General features: G+C 42.3%; 1 protein-coding gene and 1 long non-coding RNA gene across 4 annotated transcripts; one reads left to right on the forward strand and one right to left on the reverse strand.

The window, feature by feature from the left end:
- Window positions 1-4343: 4343 nt before the first annotated feature.
- LOC120110530 lies at window positions 4344-16301 on the reverse strand. Its single transcript, XR_005511622.1, has 2 exons — window positions 16136-16301; window positions 4344-5395 (listed from the first exon to the last, which is right to left on the reverse strand). It is a non-coding gene; the product is annotated as an uncharacterized LOC120110530 (long non-coding RNA).
- Window positions 16302-18692: 2391 nt separating this feature from the next.
- On the forward strand, window positions 18693-25938 carry LOC120110531 (chlorophyll a-b binding protein CP29.2, chloroplastic-like). 3 transcript variants are annotated; one of them, XM_039125768.1, is made up of 7 exons: window positions 21418-21600; window positions 21694-21937; window positions 22055-22258; window positions 22337-22429; window positions 22530-22631; window positions 22718-23047; window positions 23151-23328. In XM_039125768.1, exons 2-7 carry the CDS (start codon window positions 21770-21772, stop codon window positions 23199-23201), a joined length of 948 nt encoding a protein of 315 aa, XP_038981696.1. In that variant the 5' UTR covers window positions 21418-21600; window positions 21694-21769; the 3' UTR covers window positions 23202-23328. The 3 variants fall into 3 exon arrangements, with proteins under 3 accessions (XP_038981698.1, XP_038981697.1, XP_038981696.1); XM_039125769.1 differs by lacking the exons at window positions 22055-22258; window positions 22337-22429; window positions 22530-22631; window positions 22718-23047; window positions 23151-23328 and adding an exon at window positions 18697-19365 and having other exon boundaries at window positions 21694-21851; XM_039125770.1 differs by lacking the exons at window positions 21418-21600; window positions 21694-21937; window positions 22055-22258; ... (2 more) ...; window positions 22718-23047; window positions 23151-23328 and adding exons at window positions 18693-19376; window positions 23788-25938.
- The last annotated feature ends 678 nt before the right edge of the window (window positions 25939-26616 follow it).

The raw sequence follows: 26616 nt of genomic DNA on the forward strand, positions 1-26616 counted from the left end.
CAGAGCTTCTAATCACAGAGAAAGGAGAGAGTGAGGGGTCGTAGAGGTGTTTCTGAGGGGGTTTCTAAGGCTTTTTGTAGCCTACATCGGGAGGGACATAAGGAGGAACGGCAGCGTTCGTGGTGGCCGCCTCTTCAGCAGGCAGTTGTAACCGCTTGTGGTGGAAACCTCCTCTCGAGTCTTCAGATGGGTTGTCGACTTCAACCTATCTAGAGGCCCAATAGTCACATTCTTTCCTCCTTATAAAAAAAAATTCGTCCTCAAAATTTACGTACCTGAATTTGCAAAAAGCTGTGGATACCTTGCACGCATTTCATCTTCAAGTTCCCAAGTTGCTTCCCTTTCAGAATGATTACTCCAACGAATCTTCACATAGGGAATGGTGCGCCGTCTCAAGGCATGCTCCTTATGATCAATGATGCATAGAGAAAATTCTTCATATGTCAGATCTTTCTCAACCTATAATGCCTTATACTCTACCACATTACTGAGATCTACAATGTATTTTCGTAGTAGAAAAACATGGAAGATATTGTGTACACTTGATAGCTCTGGTGGCAAAGCCAGTTTGCAAGCAACCTCTCCTACTTTGTTCAGAATCTTAATGGGGCCAATATAGCGAGGACTCAACTTACTATGTCTTCCAAATCTCATAATACCTTTTGAGGGTGAAACCTTCAAGAAGACAAAGTCACCCTCTTTGAATTTCAATTCTCTTCTTTTTCTGTCTGCCCAACTTTTCTGTCTGTCCTGAGCTACCTTGAGCCTTTCCCTGATCAGTAAAATCTTTTCTCTGGTAATTTGCACCAACTCACGACCCAGTAATCTCTTCTCTCCAACCTCATCCCAATGTATAGGTGATCTGCATTTTCTTCTATATCGAGCTTTATAAAGCGCCATCTGGATGCTAGAATGATAGTTGTTATTATAACCAAATTCTATCAGGGCTATATGATCATCCCAACAACCTCCAAGATCGACTGTACATGGTCTCAACATATCCTCTAAGGTTTTAATTGTCCGCTCTGACTGGCCTTCTGTCTGAGGATGATAAGCAGTACTAAGCCTCAATTCAGTTCCCATAGCAATCTGAAAACTCCTCCAGAATCTGGATACAAATCGTGGGTCCCGATCCGACACAATGCTAACATGTATACCATGTAGGCGCATGACTTCATCAATATATCTTTGTGCCAACTTTTCAAGAGAAGTGCCAACCCTAAAGGGTATAAAGTAAGCTGATTTGGTGAGATAGTCCACAATCACCCATACTGCATCATTCTTCTTAGTTGTCTTAGAAAGTCTAATAACAAAATCCATAGTAATATGTTCCCACTTCCATTCTGGTATCTCTAATGGCTCCAACAATCCTACAAGCCTCTGATGTTCAGCTTTCACCTGCTGGCATACTAGGCACCGAGTCACAAAACTGGCTATTTCTCTTTTCATACCATTCCACCAGAAATGCTCCCTTAAATCTCTATATATTTTTGTGCTACCTGGATGAATAGAGAAGCGAGACTGGTGAGCTTCCTTCATAATTTCTCTCTTCAATTCAGCATCATTTGGTACACATAATCTGCTTCCAAATCGAAGAGTGCAATCTTGATAAATTTTGAGCTCGAATCGCAACCCACTTTCCACATCTTCTTTAAGCTGACATATGTGAGCATCAATCTGTTGTGCAGTCTTAATTCTCTCAAGCAATGTCGGTTTCACCATCAGACTAGCCAGCATACCTCCAGCACTCGTAACAGTCACCTCAATCTGCATTATGTTGAGATATTTGATAATTTACTTTTGAGTGCTGAGTAGAGTTGTGGTTCCTATTGTTGACTTTCTACTAAGAGCATCAGCCACCACATTAGCCTTTTTCGGATGATATTTTATGCTTAGGTCATTATCTTTCAGCAGCTCCAGCCATCTCCTCTATCTCATATTAAGCTCCTTTTGTGTAAATATGTATTTTAAGCTTTTATGATCAGTAAAGACTTCACATAGCTCTCCATATAGATAGTGCCGCCACGTCTTAAGAGCAAAGACTACCGCTGCCAATTCCAAATCATGTGTAGGATAGTTTTGCTTATAAGGTTTCAGCTATCTAGAGGCATATGCCACTACCTTATCATTCTGCATCAATACACAGCCCAATCCTTTTCTAGAGGCATCACTGTAAATGGTGAAACTCCCCGTACTGGATGGTAGGGTGAGAATAAGAGCAAATACTAACCTCCGTTTCAACTCTTGGAAACTCTGTTCACATTCCTCACTCCATTCATACTTTGTTCGTTTTTAAGTCAAACGAATCAAAGGAGTGGCTATCCGGAAAAATCCTTCTATAAATCTTCTGAAATATCCAACCGAACCCAAGAAGCTTCTGATCTCAGTCACATTGGCAGGACGAGGCCAGTTCACCACTGCTTCAATCTTCTTTGGGTCCACTGAAATTCCATCCTTGGAGATCACATGCCTTAGTTATGCAATGCTATCCGGCCATAATTTACCTTTGTTTAGCTTGGCATATAACTTTTTCTCTCGTAGAGTCTATAGTACTTACCTCAAATGATTTTCGTGTTCTTTCTTATTTGTAACAACCCAAGATCTCACCCAAAATGGCTAACCGGAAGGTAATATTTGGGTTCCTTGATCATGTATAAGTACCCAAGATCTACCAAGCAAATAACCGATATAGGACTAAACACACGCCTGCATAGGTTCTCACATGCAAGATTGAGATGAAGCTGAGCAAAAAGCTTCATCAGCCTATAATCAGCTCCCAAATCAATTTCTGAGATGTCCATGTAAGTAACTGAGTTTGGTAGTAAAGGTGGAGGTTGTACCTTGAACTAAAACAGGGATTGACTATTTTTGCAGAAGCTGCATCGACCATTCCACGTATCAGCGTATTTTCAGCTGCATGACCTTTGAGCAACTATCATGATTGATTCTATGAGCCTAGTTGAAGATGCAGCAAAAGGCTACATGTAATGTGCCAGTCAATTGACCCTCATTTTCTTATTTTCCAATTTCAAAACAACTAAACCAGGAATCAAAAGCTGGTATTGTTATTTATTAACCAATAACTGTGCAATAGAATTTGGGACAACCTTAAAGACGAGTCAACTAAAATGAGCACTGCCAATGTAATCTGATTATGCGAATGAGTCTGCTGCACCAAAAGCTTGCATTTTTTTTTTACTTTTATTGTTCACTCCTTTATCATGATGAATGACTGATGAGGCTATTAGGGCATCATGGATGCATTTAGCTATGCAGTTTTGGGTTGTAAGTAGCGCTGATCATGAGTCGGATTTGGACACAGAAAATATCACATTTTAAAAGGCCTAGCCCAATGCCCGACTAAAACTAAATATCAGTTAGGCTCGAGGCCCGACCCATTATCAGCCCTACTTACAAGCACCTTGACTTATCATCTCCACAACCTTGTCCCCCTCCTTCAAAGGCTCTCCAATTCTCGTTTGTGCAGTCAGCTGCATCCTCATGGAACTTGAATTGAATATGATTTGCCTATATGCGATTAGAGAATATATTTAACTCATGTAGTTGTTTTGCCCACACTTGTGCCAGGCGACTAACGGGTCTTATAAGGAAAGAGGTGAACTTTGATACACCATCTCCTTTGAGAGAAGAGGATATTTACTCCTTTCAGGTCTAAAATCAATAATCACATACTCTAGAAATTGAAGATTTATACCATTGGCATGATTTATATCATAAAATATCCCTAGAAATAAAAAGCCACAAATTTTAGTAGTCTCTAACCAATGCATCAAAGGAACGAAAAGATGAACAGTCTAAAATATATGATAAAGCATGTAAATTGAAAATCCACCTTTGTGCATGATCTATATATGTTCAAACATATATATTGAAAATCAAAAAATTTCAATGCTAAGATCATACCATAATATTGTATCATATTATTTTAATAATTTATTTTTATATTTACTTGATGCATAGGTCAGAGAGCATTGAAACACATAACTTTTGGTTTCTACATGTTTTTACTAGTATAGATTGCGGATTTTAAGTTTGGATGTCTGATTATTGATTTTGGACTGAGTATTCTATATCCTTTTCTCTTGAGAGGAGCAAAGTTAATCTCTCTGTATCATCAATTTTTACTAGTCCGTTTCCTTATGTATACAGGCATCCTAGTCATTGGAGAAATAACATATACTCTATTTACCTGTGCAAGGCGAGTCGCATGTCCTTTTGGAGGGGGTAGAACCAGTCCATGCCAAGCATTTTTAAAACACACAACCTCAAGAAGGACATCAACTACATACAAAGAAGATAAGTCTCACCATTAAATCAGAATCTAAATGTAATAATGAAAAAAAGGAGAGCACTATAGAAGTCAGAGTCCCATCTATATGAATTTATAAAACTTGGTCATGCAAATGAGTTCACATCTCTCTGTTTCTTTGTACATGGAGTTCCCCGGAGATTCAAACTTCCAGAAAAGCTAGGCAAGACAAACAATTGACCTAATGCTGAAAATCAGAACACAACAAGGCAAAACAATTAAGATAACAGAAAATGATTGAAGTACATTTTCAACTCCATAGGCAGCATGATGAGACATAAAAGGAGGAACCATCATCAAATTAAATTTTCCAGTCCTCCAATAGCTTGATGCTACTATCCTCCCTTCTCTGAAGGTCAGCAATGGACACCTCCATCTCATCCAACCATCTGAAAATGTCGCCCACCACCTCTCGGTTCCATCTGCGCAGCCTTCGCCTGGTGAGCTCCAACTTACGAAAAATCCTCTACATGGCATCCGCTCGCACCGGAGTCTCCCAGGCCCCCAAACAATATTTTAGAACTGGGGGTACGAAAGCCACACTTTCTCGAACCGGAAGGAGCTGCGATGAAAGGAGCTAAAAGCAGTGGTGATCCTCAGACTTGGTGCTTCCTCACTCAAATCAATAAAGCAATAAAGCTTCTGCAGCACCTTATCCGTGCTTCCTCACTCAAATCAAAAACCTCAAAATTATACAATTTAAATAAAAGCCATGCATTCTGAATGCATTTTCTTAGTCTAACTGAGGCACAAATTAGTTTTAGGTTTAAAATCTGATCGTACAAGGTACTATTCGAAGTAATAATCTTCTGTATATGAATAGTACCTGTACTCTGTTAAGAAGTGCACCGTATGTTACAATCAAATCACCTCCAAGTTGACCACTGGTTTTGGTGTTGATATAAACTATCATAGGACAACCGGGAAAGATGCTCTACTGATAAGTCTGGTAACAGTACGTATTTGGGATATAAGACTCCTTCAGCAGCTGATCATTCTCAGAATTGCAACTACCCACTCTCGTAACCACCTCCTACATTTACATTATACCATATTTGTCAAAACCTGCAAAAGCTGTTATTAGCACCATTGATTATGAATTCAAAGTAACAGAAGTATCCAAGCTAAACTGCTAGTATATGGTGCAGCTAGTGCAGGATTAATCTAACCATTTCCAATGGGTGAGAAAAGAAATGTAAATAAAGTTTGAGAATGGTAACTTCTTATATACTTCTCAGCCTGCACCCAAACACAAACTTTAGTGTAGATAATAAGATGCTAGGGGTGGCAATCGGGTTGGGTCGGACATAAACGGATCGGGTCATATGCAGGTCGGGTCAGAAATCATAAACCTGAATCCAACATGTTCATTTATTAAACAGGTAAGGAATTATAACCCAAACCTATCATGTTTAATAAACAGATAACCCGACCCGACCCGTTTAACCTGTTTAATAAACAGGTAACCTATTTCCCCAACCCGATCCGACCTGTTTAACCTGTTTAACCTATAAAAAAACAATTCGAAAGCCACTTTTGCCAAATCTACCGAAATTAGCATAAAACCAATTCTAAAAACAAAAATAGATGATCAAAACCCTCAAGAGTTTTAATTAATCCGATAGAATGAGGTTCACATCTAAAAGATCACAAAACTAGACACCAAGATCACTACTGGACACAAAAGTAAAAAAAAAAAAGAAGACACCAAACAAGAAATTAAGAAACCAGCACAACCGCACTAGAAAACCTTCTCTGGAAACCAGATAAAAAAAGAATCAAATAAATCACTGATGGGGACATCAGCTAGATCCCCATCTTATTTACATATTTGTTTATTTTCTGTCTGGATTCATTTGCCTTTAGGGTTTATTTGTGGTTTATTTTATTTCTGGGCTTATTTGCATTTTAGGGCTTATTTGTGAGTTATTTGTGTTATTTGTGGGTTATTAGGATTTATTTCTTTGTAAAGGGGATTTATGCAAATTATGTATTTTGGTCCTATATATTGGGACTTATTTTCATGATGAGGAATTAATGAAAGTTTAAGAAATTTTCTCCCCCACGTATCCTCCTCCTCTCTTCTTCTCTTCTCATTCTTCTCCTCCTCTTCCTCCTCTTCTCCCTCTTCTTCTGGAATAGGTTCTACATCAACTTGGTATCAGAGCCATTGGTTTTGCTTCTATTGCCAAAGCCCCGATCCAACAACAATCTTCCTTTTCCCCGGTTCCCATCAACAACAAGATCAGGGTCCTCCTTCCATCAGTTCTGCTCACTAGAAAAAGGGGTCCCTCGCTCTCTCAGTTGTCGCAAGAAGGAATAGAGGGGAACAATCCCTCGGTTTCAAAACAAAAAAAGAAAAGAGAAACAGGGTCTTCGTCCCCGTTCGTCCGTCCGCTGCTACCATCGTCGCGATTCCTCCGACGTACCAACCCCAACCCGCCGCTGCCCCACTACCTGCAACCACCGTCAGCCGGTGTATGGCCGAGCGTCGCCGGATCTCCGGATTTCTGTGGGCGCACGAGTACTATGCTGTACCTCGACCTCAGATACCGGAGCGTGTCGAAGGGCCACGAGCGGTTCCCGCCGCCGGAAAGAAGAAGAACGTCATCGCCCTCCTTGCGGTTTTATCCTTCGAACCCGCAGTCACCACTACGTCGGCCGCCCCGCCTGCAGCCGCCGGTCCGCCCTCCATTCCACACGCAGTCGCCGCTACAACCGCCGCCGCGTCCTCCGCCCCGCATCCAGCCGCCGCCGACCGCAGTTCCGCGGCCATTGGCTGCGCCGCCGGTCCCCTCGGTCGATCCGCAACGGCCGCCGAGCAGCCCGGGTCACCCTCCCGTTTTGGTCGGGAGGTTCGGGAGGTTGAAGAAGAGTGGTAACGGGTAAGTTCTAAACCCGTTACCCCCAAAACCCATTAGCCCGGGTCCAACATCCAACAAGTAAAAAAAAAAAAATTGACACGTGATCTGCACGTGCTGAGTTCACAGTTATCGGAGCGGGTCTCATTCGAAATCCGAACCAGTTAAGGTTCCCAAAAAAAAAAAAAATTCTTACCTCTGTTTCTGTCGAAGGGAAACCCTAAGGGTTTCCGCCGCCGACGCCATTGCCGCCGCCTCCGCCGTGCCGCTCTCTGCCGCCCTTGCCTTCTCCTTCGTCATCCGAGCCCGCGCCGTGCCGCTACGCCGTCCAGACCAGCTGCGACGCCACCGATCGAGGTGCCTCCTCCCCGCGGCCAACCACAGCGCCGCCCGAACCAGCCGCGACGCCGTTGGGCAGCCGACAGACCACCCGAGCTCCGCCCGCTTCCTCCGAGCGTCGTTGTCTCCCTCCCCACCGAGCCGCGCCACCACGCCAACTCCGTCACACGCCACCGCCGCGACGCCCACCTCCGTTTGCCGCTGCACCAGACCGCCGCCTCCACCTTCTCCTTTCCCCTCCGCTTCCCCCCCTGGTTTCATTTCCCCTTTTCTCTCAAGCTGACTCCACCCGTGGACCGTCAACAGACCCACAACCCCTCTTCAAGCCCACGGCCCGCATGCCTGTTATTCTTTTCACTCTTGATCCCAAGCCCACACAGCAAGAGTCTGCCCCTTTCTGAACCCCAAACCCACAAGGCCGCCAGCCCTTTGAGCCCAAGCCCAATCGGCTGCAGGTCCTATTTCAAACCCGATCCAGCACCTCTTTTCAGCCCAGTACAGAAGTCCGAGAGCCCTTGTGCTACAGATCCAGGCCCATCGCTCCAGCTAGCTCCACCCGGCACCAATTTCGTGTTCGAGAATTTACAACGGACGCTTCCGGTCGACTGCATCCGCCACAAGTAACAGGTTCTCCTTTCTTCTGGACTTGTTTATCTAATTATGTTCTAGTTCTCTTGCATGACAGTCCTATTTTGAAACTTATTTTTTGTCAAATTGCAAAACCTAGAACATTTACCACCACACTCATCCTACCCACCATTTAAATCTAAATATTAAATTAGCACGCCTTAGCGACAGGATAGTTCTCATCATCCATAGATCAGATTACTTTCGGACTTTGAATGACCGTAAAACGTGTTTGCAATCTAATTTCTTATAGTGACTAATTTACTACTTTAATTCTGAAATAACCAAAGTACAAATTAGTAACATTTAATTTTAAGTTACTTTTGTGAAAATTTGCTGATTTCCGAATTCATAATAGATTGCATTAGTAGGTTGTCTTGCATTGCATTTGGTAGATTAGGGTTCAATAGTAGCATTGCATATCATATCACCAACTAGAGTAGTCCCTGCATGCCAACCCGTAATGATAGAGAGTACCTCCTCACTGATTCTCAGACCTCTTTACCCACCATGGACCCCAGCATTCTACAAGATATTTTGGAACAATTAGCTGCATTACGAGCTGATCAAGACGAATTCTAACGAGAGATCCGTGCTCTAGTGCAATATCCTAGGAATCCTGAACCGTCAACCCCAATCGCAGCTTACCCCGAGCTTGGTTTGGCTACACCACCGGTAGCTTTTTCCCATCCTCCTAGGAACCAACTTCCTCCTGATCACCAGCGCGATCTTGACGAGCGACTATTTCGTACCGTACGAGTAGATGCCCCCACATTTGCTGGTCAATTAGAGCCGAGTGTGTACCTTGATTGGAGAGCCGCCATGGATAATTATTTTGAGTGGTACGATATGACTGATGATAGAAAAGTATGGTTTGCCAAAATGATGCTTATTGGGCAAGCTCACTGGTACTGGCATAACGTTGAACATCGGCGTGAGACCCAGAGGCTTCCACGTATCACCACTTGAGAGGATATGAAAGAAAAACTGAATGAGAAGTATCTGCCATTCTCTTACCGACAACGCCTTATGGATAGGTGGCAGAAACTAACTCAAGGAACTTCAACTGTTGCCGATTACATTGCACGATTTGAGGAGTTTCACATGAGGTGCGGTGTAATCGAAGAGGAGACTGTTACTCTTTCTAGGTTTCGGGCAGGACTCCGCGAGGAGATCCAGAAAGAATTGATCCTCCGAGAGATTACCACCCTTGGCCAGGCATACCAGTTGGCTCAAGATGTGGATAGTTTTTTACGAGTCCCTGTAGTGAGACGTACCGACTCTCGGTTCTTACCCCCAGGAGCCCGACCTAATCAAAGCTATCTTCCGCAACCCAGACCACTCTCCAACCATCCTTCCCAGCCCGGTTCTAGCCAAACGCCGACTAGGACGTTCCCGATGCTTGCTCAAAGTACATCAACTGATAAAGAAAAAGGCATATTACGGTCCAACCCGCCCTCAAGAAGCCAAACCCAGTGTTTCAGGTGCCAAAAGTTTGGCCATATTGCGTCCCAATGTAATGCCAAGACCTATTTAATGACTGAACTGGAAGCAGGAACTCACGAGACTGAATGTGTCGAAGAAGTCTATGAACCAAACATCGAGGATTTTGTAGATGACTTTGAAGACGAACAGACCGGGTTAGAGTTTGTTCAGACTGAATACCAAAATGAGCCCACTGATCAGAATGACCAAAACCCTAGGCTCCATGTGGTTAGGTGTACACTAGCCCAAACAAAGACCGAACAAGACTGGCGTAGAACCTCCCTATTTTACACGCTTATTAAGATCAATGGTAAAACATGCAAAATCTTATTTGATAGCGGGAGTTGCATCAACGCCATTGCATCTGGAGTTGTTTCTCGCCTTAGCCTGAAATCTACCCCTCATCCTAATCCATATAAAGTAGCCTGGGTAGATAAGACGTCCATTTCGATATCAGAAAGATGCCTTATCCCGATTCAATTCCTATCTTATAAAGACGAGATTTGGTGCGACTGTCTTCCAATGGACGTAGTCAAGTCATTCTAGGAAGACCTTGGTTATACGATAGGGATGTCACACTTCATGGTCGGTCAAATTCGTGTAGCTTTATGTTCCAGGGTCGAAAAATTATACTGAATTCATTGCCTCCTAGAGAGCCCGGCCCTGAGAAGAAGGGTGCTACACCACGAAAAGATGACTCACTTCACATCATTACTTCGAAAGAGGTAATAAAAGATATCGAAAGCCACTCACCTGTGTTCGCCCTTGTGGCTAGAGTTATCAATGTGGAGTCAAATGCCGAGCATCCGGCCACCGTAGTTCCTCTGTTGGAGGAGTTTCACTCTGTTTTCCCAACTGATCTTCCAGATGCACTCCCTCCAATGCGTGATATCCAGCACGTAATTGATCTCATTCCTGAAGCGTCATTGCCAAATCTTCCCCATCATAGACTCAACCCAAACGAGCACACTGAACTGAAACGTCAAGTTGACGAACTTTTCACTCGAGGGTATATTCGTGAGAGTCTGAGTCCCTGTGCTGTACCTGCACTCCTCACTCCCAAGAAAGATGGCTCTTGGAGGATGTGCGTCGATAGCCGTGCTATCAATAAAATCACGGTTAAGTATCGTTTTCCTATTCCTAGGCTGGATAACCTTTTAGACTATATGTCTGGTGCTACAATTTTTTCCAAGATCGACCTAAAGAGTGGGTACCACCAGATTCGGATTCGTCCTGGGGATGAATGGAAAATTGCATTCAAAACCAAAGATGGACTCTACGAATGGTTAGTAATGCCTTTCGGATTAACAAATGCTCCAAGTACTTTATGAGGGTGATGACACAGATCTTTCGACCTTTCTTGAATAAATTTGTCGTTGTATATTTTGATGACATCCTCATCTATAGTCAAACTCAAGAGCTCCATCTCTCACACTTAAGACAGGTTTGTGATGTCCTGCGGAAAGAAAGCTTCTTTGCAAACCCTAAGAAGTGTGCCTTCCTGACTGATCACGTCACTTTCTTAGGGTTCATAGTGTCTTCCAAGGGTGTCTCCGCTGATCCAGAAAACGTAAGCGCGATAGTCGATTGGCCTAAGCCCAAGACCCTAGCAGAAGTACGTAGTTTTCATGGTCTGGCTACTTGCTATCGTCGCTTCGTTAGAAATTTTAGTTCAATAATGTCTCCCATTACAGATTGCATGAAGAAAGAAGACTTTATTTGGACTAAGTCGGCATCCCAAGCATCTAAAGGTATTAAGCATAGGATGACCGAAGCACCTGTCTTACGCCTCCCCGATTTCACTAAGGTATTCAAGGTCGCATGTGATGCCTCTAGCGTTGGCATAGGTGGTGTGTTAAGCCAAGAAGGTCACCCTGTCGCGTTCTTTAGCGAAAAGTTAAGTGACGGCAGGTTACGTTATTCCACCTATGATAAGGAATTCTATGCAGTAGTGCAAACTTTGCGACATTGGCGCCACTATTTGCTACCACAAGAATTTGTCCTGTATTCAGACCATGAGGCTTTAAAGTATCTCAATTCTCAAAAGAAACTAAACCTTCGACACGGCCGATGGATTGAGTTTCTGCAAGCCTATACTTTTGTGCTGAAACATAAAGCTGGAGTTGAGAACAAGGTTGCTGATGCGCTCAGTCGACGGATCTTCCTCCTAGCCGTGATGAGCACTGAAGTAATTGGTTTTGAAAGGATCAGGGAACAATATACCACCTGTCCCGATTTTAGTGATGTATACCTGACCTTACGAGATGGAGTAGAGAGAGAGCAAGATGATTTCTTTTTACAAGATGATTATCTCTTTCGCTCCAACCGATTGTGTATTTCTCAAACCTCATTGAGAAATTTTCTAGTATGGGAAGTACACGCTGGAGGACTGTCTGGGCATTTCGGGAGAGACAAAACCATTGAAATGGTAGAAAGACGTTTCTTCTGGCCGAGTCTCAAGAGAGACGTGGCCAAAATTGTCGCTCAGTGTCGCACATGTCAACTAGCCAAACAACGTAAACAGAACACTGGGCTTTACACTCCACTACCTGTTCCTGATTGTCCGTGGCAAGCTGTTAGCATGAATTTTGTGTTAGGGCTTCCACGTACCTCGACCAAACATGATTCCATTTTTGTAGTGGTGGACCGGTTCTCTAAAATGGCTCATTTTCTCCCATGTTCTAAGACTTTCGATGCTTCTAAGATTGCGAAACTCTATTTTGATGAAGTCGTTAGACTCCATGGCCTCCCGAAATCTATTGTGTCCGATAGGGATGTTAAATTTATGAGCTATTTTTTGAAAACTCTTTGGCACGTGATGGGTACCAAATTAAAATTTTCCTCTGCCTATCATCCATAAACTGATGGCCAGACTGAAGTTGTCAACCGAAGTCTAGAGAATCTTTTACGATGTCTGGTAGGTGAGCATGCTAGGACTTGGGATCTCGTGTTACCAACTGCCGAGTTTGCATATAATAGTTCGGTCAATAGGACCTTAGGCATGAGTCCTTTTGAAGTGGTGAATGGATATAAACCTAGGCAACCCATAGACTTGATTCCCATGTCTCATCAACATAGAGTCTCTGAGTCTGCACAATCATTTGCTTCACACCTGTATTCATTGCATCAGGAGATCAGCAAACATATTCACTCTAATAACTTAAAATATAAATTCCTTACTGATTTGCACAGACATTATAAAGAATTGAATGTAGGCGATTCTGTCATGGTAAGAATTAGACCTGAACGACTCCCTTCGGGAACGTTCAAAAAGTTGCAATCTCGTAGTGCGGGACCGTTCAAAGTCCTAAAGAAAATCAGTTCGAATGCTTATGTTGTAGATCTTCCTGAAGACTATGGGATTAGTGCGACATTTAATATTGAAGATTTAGTCCCATACAAGAAATCAACATTCATTCCTTCTGACCCTTTTGTTGATACACCCACTGTTGTTGATCACCCTGATCCAGCACCTGCTATTGAGCCTTCACCTCCACAGTTTCATGCACGCAGAAAATACATAGAACATATATTAGATGAGCAGGTTATATCTACCAGGAGAGGAAGTTACCAAACGTTACCTTGTTTGGTGGAAAGGTCGACCCGAATCAGATGTGACGTGGATTTCGCGAGCCGAGTTGCAGCGCCTTGACCCTGATCTTCTGGAGCAGTACGACAGCCGGCTAGATCTACACTCGACGGGGTCGAGTTTTTTCCACCCGGGAGGAGTTGATGGGGACATCAGCTAGATCCCCATCTTATTTACATATTTGTTTATTTTATGTCTGGATTCATTTGCCTTTAGGGTTTATTTGTGGTTTATTTTATTTCTGGGCTTATTTGCATTTTAGGGCTTATTTGTGAGTTATTTGTGTTATTTGTGGGTTATTAGGATTTATTTCTTTGTAAAGGGGATTTATGCAAATTATGTATTTTGGTCCTATATATTGGGACTTATTTTCATGATGAGGAATTAATGAAAGTTTAAGAAATTTTCTCCCCCACGTATCCTCCTCCTCTCTTCTCTTCTCATTCTTCTCCTCCTCTTCCTCCTTCTCTTCTCCCTCTTCTTCTGGAATAGGTTCTACATCAATCACCATCGAGAACCGGAATCAAACTAGAAAGCAAGAACCATAAGAATGGGGAAGTTACCCTAAAGAAACGCCAAAACTGGGCATGAAATGAAGGATTATATATCAAGAATACAAAAAAGAAGCAAGTAGAAAGAAAGGGGGGTGGATCGCTTGCCTTGGAGTCTCCGGCTATCGGCGCCGCCGTGCCCCCTGGTCGTCGTTCTCGTCCTTGTGCCTTGGAGGATCTGGAGGCCGTCGGGGGACCACTGGAGGTCGTCGATGCGGCCAGAGAGGACGCAAAACTCGTTCTTGAGAATGCGGTCGCCGTGGCGACCCCAGATCTGGATGGTGCCGGAGAGGTCGGCGGGGGCAATCCACTCGCCATTGGGGGAGAAGCGGGCAACGGTGGCCTGGTAGGCATGCTCGCCGTAGATGGATGCCTCCAGGGGGGCATCGAGGCGGCGGATGATCACCGACTAGCCATTGGTGTAGACGATGGAGTTGGTCTTGGGGTCGCCAGAGATCAGGATCCCGCGGCCCCGCTCCGTCGAGGGCGCGCATGCATACATCTCCAAGAGCTCCATCATTCGGTGACTGATGAGAGATGGCAGAAGAAGAGTGGACTAGGAGAATATAAAAGAGCTAGGGTTTGTGAGGACCCTATTAATTATAAACCGTCTGATCGAGATGGACGGTTGCGGATCAAATTACGACTTAAACGGGTTAAACGGGTCAGACATTTAAAATATGTATCTAACACAATTAATAAACAGGTTAAACGGGTCAACTTGTTTACGACCCGAACCTGTTTAGGCCAAACCCGAACCTGTTTATGGCAGGTCGAACATGGATCGAGTTGGCGGGTCAGGTCATATTTTGTCACCCTTATAAGATGCCATTTACGCATACAGGCTTAGACCAATGCCCTATCTGGGCCCACATTCATGTTGTTTTAGATGAAGACATGGTTTGACCCAACAGAAAATTTTGAAAATGTCCAAGCCTGTCCCTTTAACATCCTACTGTTTGTAAGCAGGGCCATACTCGAATAGTCATGGAGGTCCACAACCACCCTTCAAACACATGCAAGCGTGCATACATGCATGTACAAGCACAAAAAAAGGAAAAAAAAAAGATAAACCCTCAACTGAAGCCCTCCCTCTAATGAAATATATGATTATATAAGATTCTTTTGTTTCTGTTGTATCAAAATTCTATATATATCAGAGGAAAGGAAAAGGAGTGATCCTCAAACCCACCTTCTGCTGACCCTGTAGCATGCCAAAATAAAACAGATTCAAAATCTAAATACTTTGTATTCAAGGATTACTAGTGAAAGAACTGATCAGCAGATTCCACCACATACTTATATAGAATGCATCACTTTAACAACCTAATGACATGATTATTAAGAAAATCAAAGGCTAACAATAGTACTTGCTCAAGATCGTTTCATTAAGAGGAAGGGCTCAGTTTAAAGAAGTGCAGACAATTTACAGAAAGAAAAACAATCTTCTTGAAAGTAAATGATAAGCAAAACAAGAAGAAATATCACAGGGAAGGATTTCATGTATGTTTGCAGCCCATATCGAAAAATCTGGAATATATTCGGTATCATCAAATACAGAGATATTTTTTTCTTTTTTAATTAAGATGCTAGCTGACACGTAAAAACAAAATCTGTTTGGAAAAATATCCTTTTGTCCAAATGCAACTTAAGAAAAATTTAGAAAGTATTCTGGTGTAAAGACGATCTCTGGGTTTAGATCTGAATTTAAAAATTGCAATTTTTTTCATGATAATAAAGGAAAATAAATGAAAGAAACTACGGATGTCAAAACTTGTAGGAGCATAAAGATTATCAAACAACAGTAAAGATTGTATCTCCAATTTAGGGCTACATCCGTCAACTAAAACTTGGTTGACCTTCAACCAGATCCTGAGGTCACAACCGATACCAAGAAGATTGGTCAAGCCTTCTTGTGCAGAACTATAGAAAACCAACGGAAGGGTTACAAAACAACTCACAGTTGGGACAAAGAATCTTATGGTTTTGAACAAATCGGACGAAGACAGAGAGGTGAAAGCTGCAACCCAGCTAAACCATGACGTCATACAACCCCATAACTGCTTCCAGATTCGATAAAAAGATCCGGGATCCATGAATCAATACAAGAAGCAAGAATTCTAACCAAACACAAATTCAGATGGCTCGGAAAGTTCAAGAATCTCCATTATGATTCTTGACCCATCGAAATCAAACAAGGATAGAAACCCCAATGCAACGAGAATTTTGGATTCATCTAGGTAATTCCAACTCTATGGCAGAGGATTAAGCATCAAAACCCTAAAAATTGGCGCAAGAATCGAAATCTTTATCGATGAAACCCATTAAGATAGTTGCGGGGAAAGAAGCTCACCGGAGGAGGGATTCCGGGGAAATCTCAGGAAATTCGCAGCGTTGTACCCTCCTTCACTCGATTCCCTTTCCCGTTGCGAGTCCAAAGGACCCGGCCAGGGGGATTCGACCGAGGCGAGCCAAAGAAATCTCAGACAGTCGGAGAGACCATGGAGGGATACCAAGGGGTCCGGACATTATAGGTTATAACCCCAGGATAAGGGTAGAATTGGGATTTTGAAAATTTCGCAGGTAGGAAGGGGGGTGGTTCTATATACACCCCCCCTATTGCTCAGGACACCCCCCAAAAATTAAAAAAAAATTAAATACTCTCTACACCCCCCCATTTGCTAAGGACACCCCTAAAAAATTGAAAATTCCTAAATTACCCCCCACCCTCCCCACCCCCTCACATAAATTGCTCTCTACACCCCCCAAACCCCCCCACCCCGCTCTTCCCCTCCAAAACACCTCGCCAACGCCCAAAACCCCCCCGTTCCCCCTTCTCCCTCTCGTCGCCGGCATTCTCCCGATCTCCGACCACCTCGCCGGCTTCTCCCGGAACCACCTCGCCGGCTTCTCCCGAAATTTTTTTTTTTCACGGTTCGTGCTCCGTTCGGCACTGGATCGCCGAACAAAAGGCTTCTGTTCGGCTGAACAGTGCCGGACAGAAGCCTTCTGTTCGGCACTGTGCAGCCGAACAGATCTGTTCGGTTGAGGGTTGCCGAATAGAAGGCTTCTGTTCGGCACTGTTCAGCCGAACAGAAGCCTTTTGTTCGGCGATCCAGTGCCGAACGGAGCACGAACCGTGAAAAAAAAAAATTTCGGGAGAAGCCGGCGAGGTGGTTCCGGGAGAAGCCGGCGAGGTGGTCGGAGATCGGAAGAATGCCGGCGACGAGAGGGAGAAGGGGGAACGGGGGAGGAGGGGTTTAAGGGGGGTTTAAGGGGGGTTTGAGGGGTGTTTTTTTTTTTTCCTTTTCAAAACGAAACGGAGGAGGAGGAAGGAGGGGTGTATGAGAAAATTTCAAGGGCAATATGGTAATTACACTAAAGGTTAGTTTGGGTATTTTTTTTTTGGTTTTTGGGGGGTGTGCTGAGCAATAGGGGGGGTGTATATAGAACTACCCTAGGAAGGGCCCCTTCTCTGCCTGAAGATACTCTTAACTGGATCCGCTACGAGAGGAAGGGACAAGATCAAGAAATCCGTCCGGGACCCACCTGAAATGATTACGCGTCATCAAAATAGATGCTGAGTAAAATTCTTTTGTGCATGATGGCGAGCACGGGATTCAAGATTCCGTAAGACGGGCCCAAGGAGATACCTTCTCAAAAGCGTGGCCGAAGGAAAGGTGGACTTCCTTTTACGAGTAAAAACGGTGACCATCGAACGAAGGGGGTTCCAAAGTATGGTAATCCTCTAACGCTTGGAACAGCAAACAGCCTATTCTTTAAATGGTCACCAGCAACATATTGTATTTCAGGCGTCCTGATTCTTAATTTAAATAATTTATTATATATTTTAGTACATCGACATTCTGAAAACTTTGCATTATTCAGAAACATTTTTAGTAATTTAGATCATAACCAATAGTATAGATTTCGATTTAGATGTCTAATAATTAACATTGAACTTGCATTTACTTTCTTTGAAAAGTGTATAATCCATTCTCTCTGCATGTATAGAAATGGTAAAACCAATAGTTTTTATTTGCTATCAGAGTTAACCTATTTTTAAAAATCTTCCTAGAATGAAGTAGACTATTCTTTTTTTGCCAGTCTAGTTGAGCCTTAGGAGACTATTGAACTATTAATATTAGCTGCTAAAGTACCTACCTAATATCTCCTAGTCTATATTTGGAGGCTGAATAGCTAGCCACTCCTTCGATAATTTTAATTATTGGTATTCATCCTCAAACAAGCTATCTAGCAAATAACTTTGCTGTTTAGTTGGTACTTTCATAATTAGTGGGATAAAGTTATCCAAAAAGCAAAAAGTTGAGGGGAAAAAAAAAGAATTGTGGACGTTTAAAGTTAGTTTATATTGCTTTAGGAATAATTTTAACATGGCTAAAAATTTAGAAAACATTACAGAAATACCTCTCAACTTTAGGCCAATCACTTTGACACTCTCTCGACCTTAAAAATATCAAACTAATTTTTTTAGTTTTCAAAATGTTCCAAGTTGGTTCTATTGTTTACCTTCGTTAATAGAATGGTAGTAGGCAAGAATAGTTTGGTTATTATATAATTTTGTTAATAGATATGAATGGCAGCCTCAGTTTAGAATATTTTAATAATTTTAAACAATGAAAAATTGTAAGAACGATTGGCCTAAAATTGAGAAGGTATTTTTGTAATTTTATTAAAATTTTAATCACCATCTTTTCCTTTTTCTTTTCCTTTGGACCGATGCGCCAGTTGGAATGTCCGAGACCACATGTCCCGCAATTCCCCACCACAGAGCACCAAGCCACCTTAACCAATCAAAACACACCATGTGTAAACATCACCCAAGAAGATCTTTCCCCAAACGACCGGGAAGAGAAGGCAAGGATAAGACTTCACGCATTAAAACCGTCAGATAGATCTCATTCCCCTCGCCACCCCTCCGATCTCCGCTCCCCCGGATAACACACCCATCCTATGACCATTGACCCCCCACGGCCATTGAACTCCTTCCCATTGTTCATTTCGTGAAGAGGGGGAAGGAGAGACAGAGTGCGCGCGCGCGCGCAGAAGTAGAAGAGAATGGGCTCCACAGCCGCGGCCACCTCCCCGTTCTTGGGCACCCGCCTGCCCGACTCGCTCCCGGCCAAGAGCGGGGGCCGATTCCAGGCCCGGTTCGGGTTCGGCGGCAAGAAGAAGACTGCGGCCAAGAAGAGCGCCAAGTTGCCCGCCCCGGACCGGCCGCTCTGGTTTCCGGGCGCCAAGGCCCCGGAGTGGCTCGACGGTTCGGTGGTAGGCGACTACGGGTTCGACCCGTTCGGGCTGGGCAAGCCGGCCAAGTACCTCCAGTTCGATCTCGATTCTCCAGACCAGAACCTGGCCAAGAACCAGGCCGCGGAGGTGATCGGGACCCGGTCCGAGACCTCGGACGTGAAGTCGACCACGCTGCAGCCCTACACGGAGGTGTTCGGGCTCCAGAGGTTCCGTGAGTGCGAGCTCATTCATGGCCGGTGGGCCATGCTGGCCACGCTTGGTGCGCTCGCCGTCGTGTCGCTCACTGGCATCCCATGGCAGGACGCTGGAAAGGTGAGAGTCCAGTCCTTCCACATTTAATTCTAGGATGTTAAAGCTGACTTGAATCCGATACGTTCATGTGATGCGATGCTTTTCTTCTTGTTTGTGTGATGTATCGGGGAGCAACTTGTTTGTTCATTCGAGGAGCTTTTCGCGAATAAGATCATGTGAATAATTCATCAATATAAGTTCTTAAATTCGTGGTGATTGCTCCATTATTCAAGTACTAAAACTTTGGGTGGAATTTTTTCAGGTAGAACTAGTGAACGGATCACTACAACAAAAAAAGGTGTCTGCCGACTTTAAATTGCCGACGCTAGATAAAAGCGTTGGCAATTTTTTTTCTTGCAACAGTAAATGCCGACGCTTTGAGAAAGCGTCGGTAAAAAATCTTCCGCCGACGCTTTTGACGCGTCGCATTGTTTGATCACCGACGCTTATAAGCGTCGGCATAAGGGAGAAATGCGACGACGCTTATAAGCGTCGTCGGACTTCATTTCTCCCACATCAAAACCCGATCGACCCTCTCCCCCCACAGCCTTAAATCCCTACTATCCCTAGCTAGCTCACGCCGACCGACTCCCCCCTCCCTCCGCCGATCTCAGCCATTCCCCTCTTTCGTGCGACCCCAAATCGCGTTCCTCCGCCGCATCTCCTTCCCCTCCTCCCCCTCTCTGTTGGCCTCCTCTCTGTGGATATCTCCCGCCTCCTCCGCCGCAGATAGGCATCACGCGGCGTTTGAAGTTTGGAGCCGGCAAGGACAGGGACAAGGCCAGGTTTGGGATCTTCTTCTCTTGCTTCGATCTTTAAATTCTAGATGTTCTGGATCTTTAAATCCGTGCTCGCTTCTCGTCACCACACGTCCTCCGTCGTTGCTCCCGTGTCTATCTTTCCTTTCTTTCCCCACCTCTCGTCCGCTCTGTCGATCTTGATCTCAATCTCGACAGAAAGAAGGAGAAAATGGTGATGTTTACGGTGACTCCGAAGGAGACGTCTCCTTTTGAGGGGCAGAAGCCCGGGACTTCGGGCCTCAGAAAGAAGGTAATGATCGCCTATCGTAGATCCAGGGTTTCTTTGTTCTTTTTTCTTTTTCCCTTGTAGATCTTGAGTTCTAACATAGGTATTGCCCCAATAGGTAAGACCTATGGTACTCAGAGTTCTAGCATAACGTACTCTTGAAGGCATGCCATAATACACAGAAATATTGATGCAGACCTGGAAATCTTGTTCTCTTTCCTTCACCTTTCTAATTATATTTCCTTTCCCCACCGGGATTCTTCAGTTACTTTTTGTAATCAAGGATAAACAAATTTGGATGAGACCTACATGATTTTTCTTTAATTCCTTATTTCCTTTTGAACTGTCTTATAATCTTTTAGTCCTCTGTTGCAAATAATCTAAATTGAATTACATATTAACAAATGCATATGATCAGGCAATGGGGCATTAGCTTCTGTAAAAAATTGTATGTCTTTTACTTTCAAGGCTGATCACACTCTCACATGTTCGTATTCTAATTAAAATTTCTGCTGTTATTTGATAGTTACTTCTTCTGTAGAGATGGCTATGTCAACAAAAAACAACTGAATGCCTAGATATTGTGATGTTCTAGAACAACTCAAATAGATAAACTTGGAAACTTCTGCTAGAGAAAATGTTTTGATCCATATGAATTTAATGCAGTTCTTAAGTATATCTTTATTTTTACTGCATATTTGTGACCCTTTTCGTTGCCTAATCATGTACATAAAAAATAATAGTACCTGTACATGTGTATGGAATTGCCCCAGGATTCTTTTCCCTGGCTGACTTGGCTCCTGTATGGATAATTGTACCTGTACATTTTTTTGGTTTATTCTACCCTATAATGATTTTATAGGGTAAAAAAAAAACGATCTCCTGCAACCCAATCCGCAACCCTATAATGCTTGAAATTTTCTGTCTGCTCTGGCCTAGTTGGAGAAAAGGTTTGTGATTCATCCACTGTTTTTAATATTTTATGATTTATACATTAGTTACTCTTGCATTTTTAAATAGATTTCAATTGCTTAAGTACTTGCTTAGGTAACAAAATGCACCGAGGAAAACGATTCAGAGATGTGGAGTTCCAGCAGTCTCAGGTGGGATCTTCTTCTGCTTAGTCCATGCGATCCCAGCAGCCCCAGCAGCACGAGTCCGAGTCTCAGCATGAGTTCCAGTCTCAGCAACATCCAGGCCAGGAGGTTATGGATGACTTGCATATCCAAGGTAATTTGATTTAAAGTGCATATATTAAGTTCATTTATAATCTAATTATTTTAATTAATTTGCCTCCAATGTTTTAATTATTATTTTTTATAGATGAACAAGGGAGAGTGAGGTTGACACGGGGTTCCTCTCGACCACGGGATGTTGGCAGCTTCGTGAGGATGAGAAGATGGTCGTCGAATGCAACGAACTAGGGCAGCCCATCAAGAGGGCTGGAAGCCTTTTATCAAGTTTCTTAGGATCAGTTGCGCGTAGGGGTCAGTTGTGTCCGCTCAACTATCATAAGTGGAATGATATGCTTCCTTCTTATAAAGTTGAGCTTCTTAAATTTGTACAGGTAAAGAATTGAATTTAATATTGTTAATTTGATAGCTACTGTATGTTAATTTGCTTACTATTATAAATTTAATTTTTTGATTTAATATTATTATAACATTCTTTTGTTTTGGTGTAGAAAAAGTTTGTGCTCCCTCCAGAGAGCCATGATTGGGTGCTAAAGTCCCTCAACCGCAAATGGAAAGAATATAAGTCGAAGTTGAAGGCCGACTGGAAGCGCGAGGGTATGACAGAGGAGGAGGTTGCTCGTGTTTGTCCTCCTGATGTATACCATCATCAGTGGAGGGAGCTTGTTCACTATTGGTTTTCCGAGAGAGGACAGGTTGTGTATTCTCTCTCAATACCTTATATAATGTTTAATATATTTAATATATTACAATGTTTAATTTTTTCGTGGTAGACATATTCTGACATTGGTCGAGCCGCACGAGCATCTCAGACAATTCCTCACACTTCAGGCTCGAAGAGTTATGCGAGGCTCAGAGCTGAATTCGTAAGTTTTTTTGAAACTTTTTGAAACTCTTGTATCATATAGCATGTATCATGATATAGTTCGATAAGATGAAACTCTTCCAATATACCTTTTGTTGTAGATGGAAGACCATGGGAGGAAACCTGGTGAGGTGGAGTTCTATAAGATGACTCACACCCACCGAGATGGCAGCTTTGTCCGAGAGGAGTCGAGAGATATAGTTGTATGTATTTATTAATAATTTCTGCAATGATTTTTTATATATTTTAATTTTTCAGAAATTAATTTGATTGTTTTTGAGAGATATAGGACAGAGCTACATCCCTTATTTCAGAGCGTATCGGAGAGTCATCTTCAATCGGCAACACCAGAGGTGTCGAAGCTCAGGTGTTTACCGAGTTGATGGGCTCGGAGCGTTATGGTCGAGTGAGGGGTTATGGCGTTGGAGTTATCCCCACTCAGTTGTCTACAGTGGGTAGATATACTCAAGATGTTAGACAGAGTAGTAACACTGCAGAGGTTAATGATCTGAAGGCAGAGATAAAAGAGTTGAAGCAGAGCCACCAGATAGAGATGCAATCTTTGAGGGCTCAGATTAATCAGATTACATCTTTGTTGCATCAGTTTGTCCCTCCTCAGGTAAATTACTACATCTACTTGAACATTTTGCATAAGTATCATATTTTTCTTAAAGAGTTTAATAATTTTCGTATTCTTAACTGCTTTAGTTTTTTTATTACAGGTTCCTGATAGTTCATCTGCACGTAGAGATGGTGATGCTAGCGACCCCTGAAGCATTTATTTTGGAGTTTATATATATTTTTTTATGCTTTTTGAAGTACATTGTAAACGTAAATTGATAGTATGAATGTAATTTGACAATATGAATGTTTAGATAAATATGTTTGATTTTGTGTATATCTCGCTTAGTGTGTGTGGCTTTGATTTTGTAAACAGGGTTTAGAAATTTTGAAAATTTTTTTTAAAAAAAATTAATATTCTAACGACGCTTTAAAGCGTCGTTAAAATTTCGACCAGAAATCAATTAGCGACGCTTTAAAGCGTCGTTAAAATTTCGATCAGAAATCAATTAGCGACGCTTTAAAGCGTCGCTAGATGGAATTTAACGATGCTTTAACGCGTCGGTTAATTGAGCATTTCCCGACGCTTTAAAGCGTCGTTAAATTTTTAGCTAGCGACGCTTTAAAGCGTCGCTAATTTTGCAATTGCCGACGCTAAAGCGTCGGTAAAGCGTTGCTAATTTCCCATAGGCGACGCTTTGCCGACGCTTACGAAAGCGTCGGGATGGTTTTTAGTGACGCTTAAAAGCGTCGTTAAAGGCCAAAAAAATGCGTCGCTAATGACCATTATTCTTGTAGTGGATCCTCCTATCTCGGCCAGCCACTGCCCTTCTCCATCACTACATTGATATGGGTTGAGGTGCTTGTGATTGGCTACATCGAGTTCCAGAGGAATGCTGAGCTCGACCCCGAGAAGAGGCTGTACCCTGGTGGCAAGTTCTTCGATCCCCTCGGCCTTGCATCTGATCCCGAGAAGAAGGCCTCGCTGCAGCTTGCAGAGATCAAGCATGCGCGCCTTGCGATGGTCGCCTTCTTGGGCTTTGCCGTCCAGGCCGCCGCCACTGGGAAAGGCCCCCTCAACAACTGGGTCACTCATCTTAGCGACCCACTCCACACCACCATCTTCGGTACCTTCTCCTCCTCCTCTTAAAGTCCCAACTCTCTCCTTCTCCATCCATTTGTATTTCCTCTGCGTAATTTTTTGCAAGGTTGTTAAGTTAGCAGATGCATGATCTGTTGAAAAAATAATACCTAGAAATTGCTATATTGTGATTATAGAATGGAGTTATAAAAGAATAATCTATTAAAATAAAAAACAAAAGATTAAAAAGATTTTGTCCGAATCAAGGCGTGCGATCAAGAACGTGATTTGCCCCTATGTCCGAGGTACACGATGTTTCGAGAATATGGCATCCTAATGGAAACCAACATTCGCTTATGAAATGCTACGCTGTACGTGTACACGCTCGTGCCCATGCGCGCACGGCACAAGCGATTGAGCCGAGCTGAATCGCGCACGCATGATCACTAGCCCAATCCCGTATAGCCCGATTTGGGCTTCTAGAAAAGAAAATCTATTTAAGCAAGAAGACTTGCTTGTGTCCTACGGACCTGAACCTCACTTGGTATTGGTAGTATGTATGCGAAGAAACTATAGTAGATTAGACCTTGAACTAGATCTTTTATCTCAAACTTCTACTTATGACACACATAGTATAGATCAGTTGGGTCTTAGTGCAGTTAATGCCATTTAAAGGTCTTGCGTTTAGTACCTTGATTTTTTATGAGAATTTTGTTAAGGTTAATCCAAACCTCTAGTTATGGCTTATACGACAATTCTCACATAGGTAAGTCCTCTAAAAATATTCGTGACCTAAAAACTTGCAGAATTTTTATCTTGGACTTATTAAGAGTATAACTCAACCCTTCTAAAAAAATTTGTTATTGATAAGAGCACTCATCATAGGGATAGGAGGAGATATATTCTAAAAGAATGTGCTTTGACACGATCACTCAATCAACCTTGTTTTTACCACATCGAACCTCCTTCATAGAATCTCCAATCATAGAGATGGGTATTCACTATTGGTGACCAAATAGTTTGTTTAAGCCCCATCCTCCTTGATGATTATAGAACTCTACTCCTAGACAAACTCTTGGTTAATTGATTTACCAAGTTTTTTTTTCAGACTTAATAAATTTCAAGAAAATAACATTACTCTTTTTGAGTTGTCTAACAAAATAATGACAAATCCGAATGTGTCGATTCATTTTGTTGTTAGTACTTTTTTGGTTCGTTAGTTCTATTATGGCTTTATTATCACAATAAACTGATATGGTCAGAACTGCCCTAGGTACTAAAAGTGTCTCTAGGATAAGATTTTTAATCCGCCTCAGTACAGATGGTATCTAGAGCAATCAACTCGACCTCCATAGTGCTATGAGATATAATATTTTTTTGGATGATTCCTCAACAAAGGCAGCACCGTCGAGAAGAAAGAGATATTTAGTAGTTGATTTAATTAAGATCAAAAGAATCAGTAATCAAAGTTGCATCACTATAACCTTTAACCACCTTAGGGTATTTAGTATAAAAGAGAGACAGATCAAGAGTTCCCTTAGGATATCATAATACACTTTCAGCATCTAACCAATGAGATTGATTTAGATTTTGAGTACATCAACTTAGTCTCCCTACAACATAGATAATATTAACTCTTGTCCTATTTACCACATATAGGAGAAAACCTATAATTTAGGAATATCTGTTTTGATCAACCAGTTCACTTAAATTCTTTTTGAGATAAATACTTGAATCATAAGGAGTAGATATAGATTTTTGATCAGAGTAGCCAAACTTTTGAATCATTTTCTTAATGGAATGAGCAAGGGAGAGAACTATCTCTTCAGGAGATCTGATTAGCTTCAACCCTAGGATAATTTCAGTTTTACCTAAGTTTTCATATCAAAGGGATTTGAAAGGAATTGTTTGATTTCAGATATAATTTTAAGAGAACTTCCAAAGACCAAAATATCATCAATGTATAAATGAAGAATCACACAATCATCATCAATGATTTTGGAATCCACACTTGTCATAGTCATTGATGGAGAAACCATAGGAAATGATGGTTTTATCAAACTTTTCATGATTGTCTAGGAGTCAGTTTTAGAATGTATAGGGAATTAATAAGTTTGCAAACTTTGTTCCTTGTCCCTCGGATTCTTTAGGTTGTTCCATATATACCTCTTCATCTAGATTTCTATTTAGGAATGCAGTCTTCATATCCATTTAATAAATGATCAACTTATAGATAGAAGCAATGACAAGAAGGTTCCAAGGTAGAGATTTTAGCAGTAGGAGAATAGGTATCAAATTAATCTATACCAAAATATTCGATAGGGATATTTTTTTAATACATCAATAAAATATTCGATAGAATTTTTTCACCAAGTAATTTTTTTTTAAATTCGGTTTACTCCTATTTGTGTATTAATTTTCGAAATGCAACCACATTGATCAAATCGTCCTTTCTTTCTTTCCTACTGCATCAATAATCTTGCATCTATCCTTAGCAAAATGGACATGGAATTGTTATAGAATACGTCTAGTTAGAAACTTTGTAT

Source organism: Phoenix dactylifera, chromosome 4 (genome assembly GCF_009389715.1).
Source record: "Phoenix dactylifera cultivar Barhee BC4 chromosome 4, palm_55x_up_171113_PBpolish2nd_filt_p, whole genome shotgun sequence".
NCBI classification, from domain to species: Eukaryota; Viridiplantae; Streptophyta; class Magnoliopsida; order Arecales; family Arecaceae; genus Phoenix; species Phoenix dactylifera.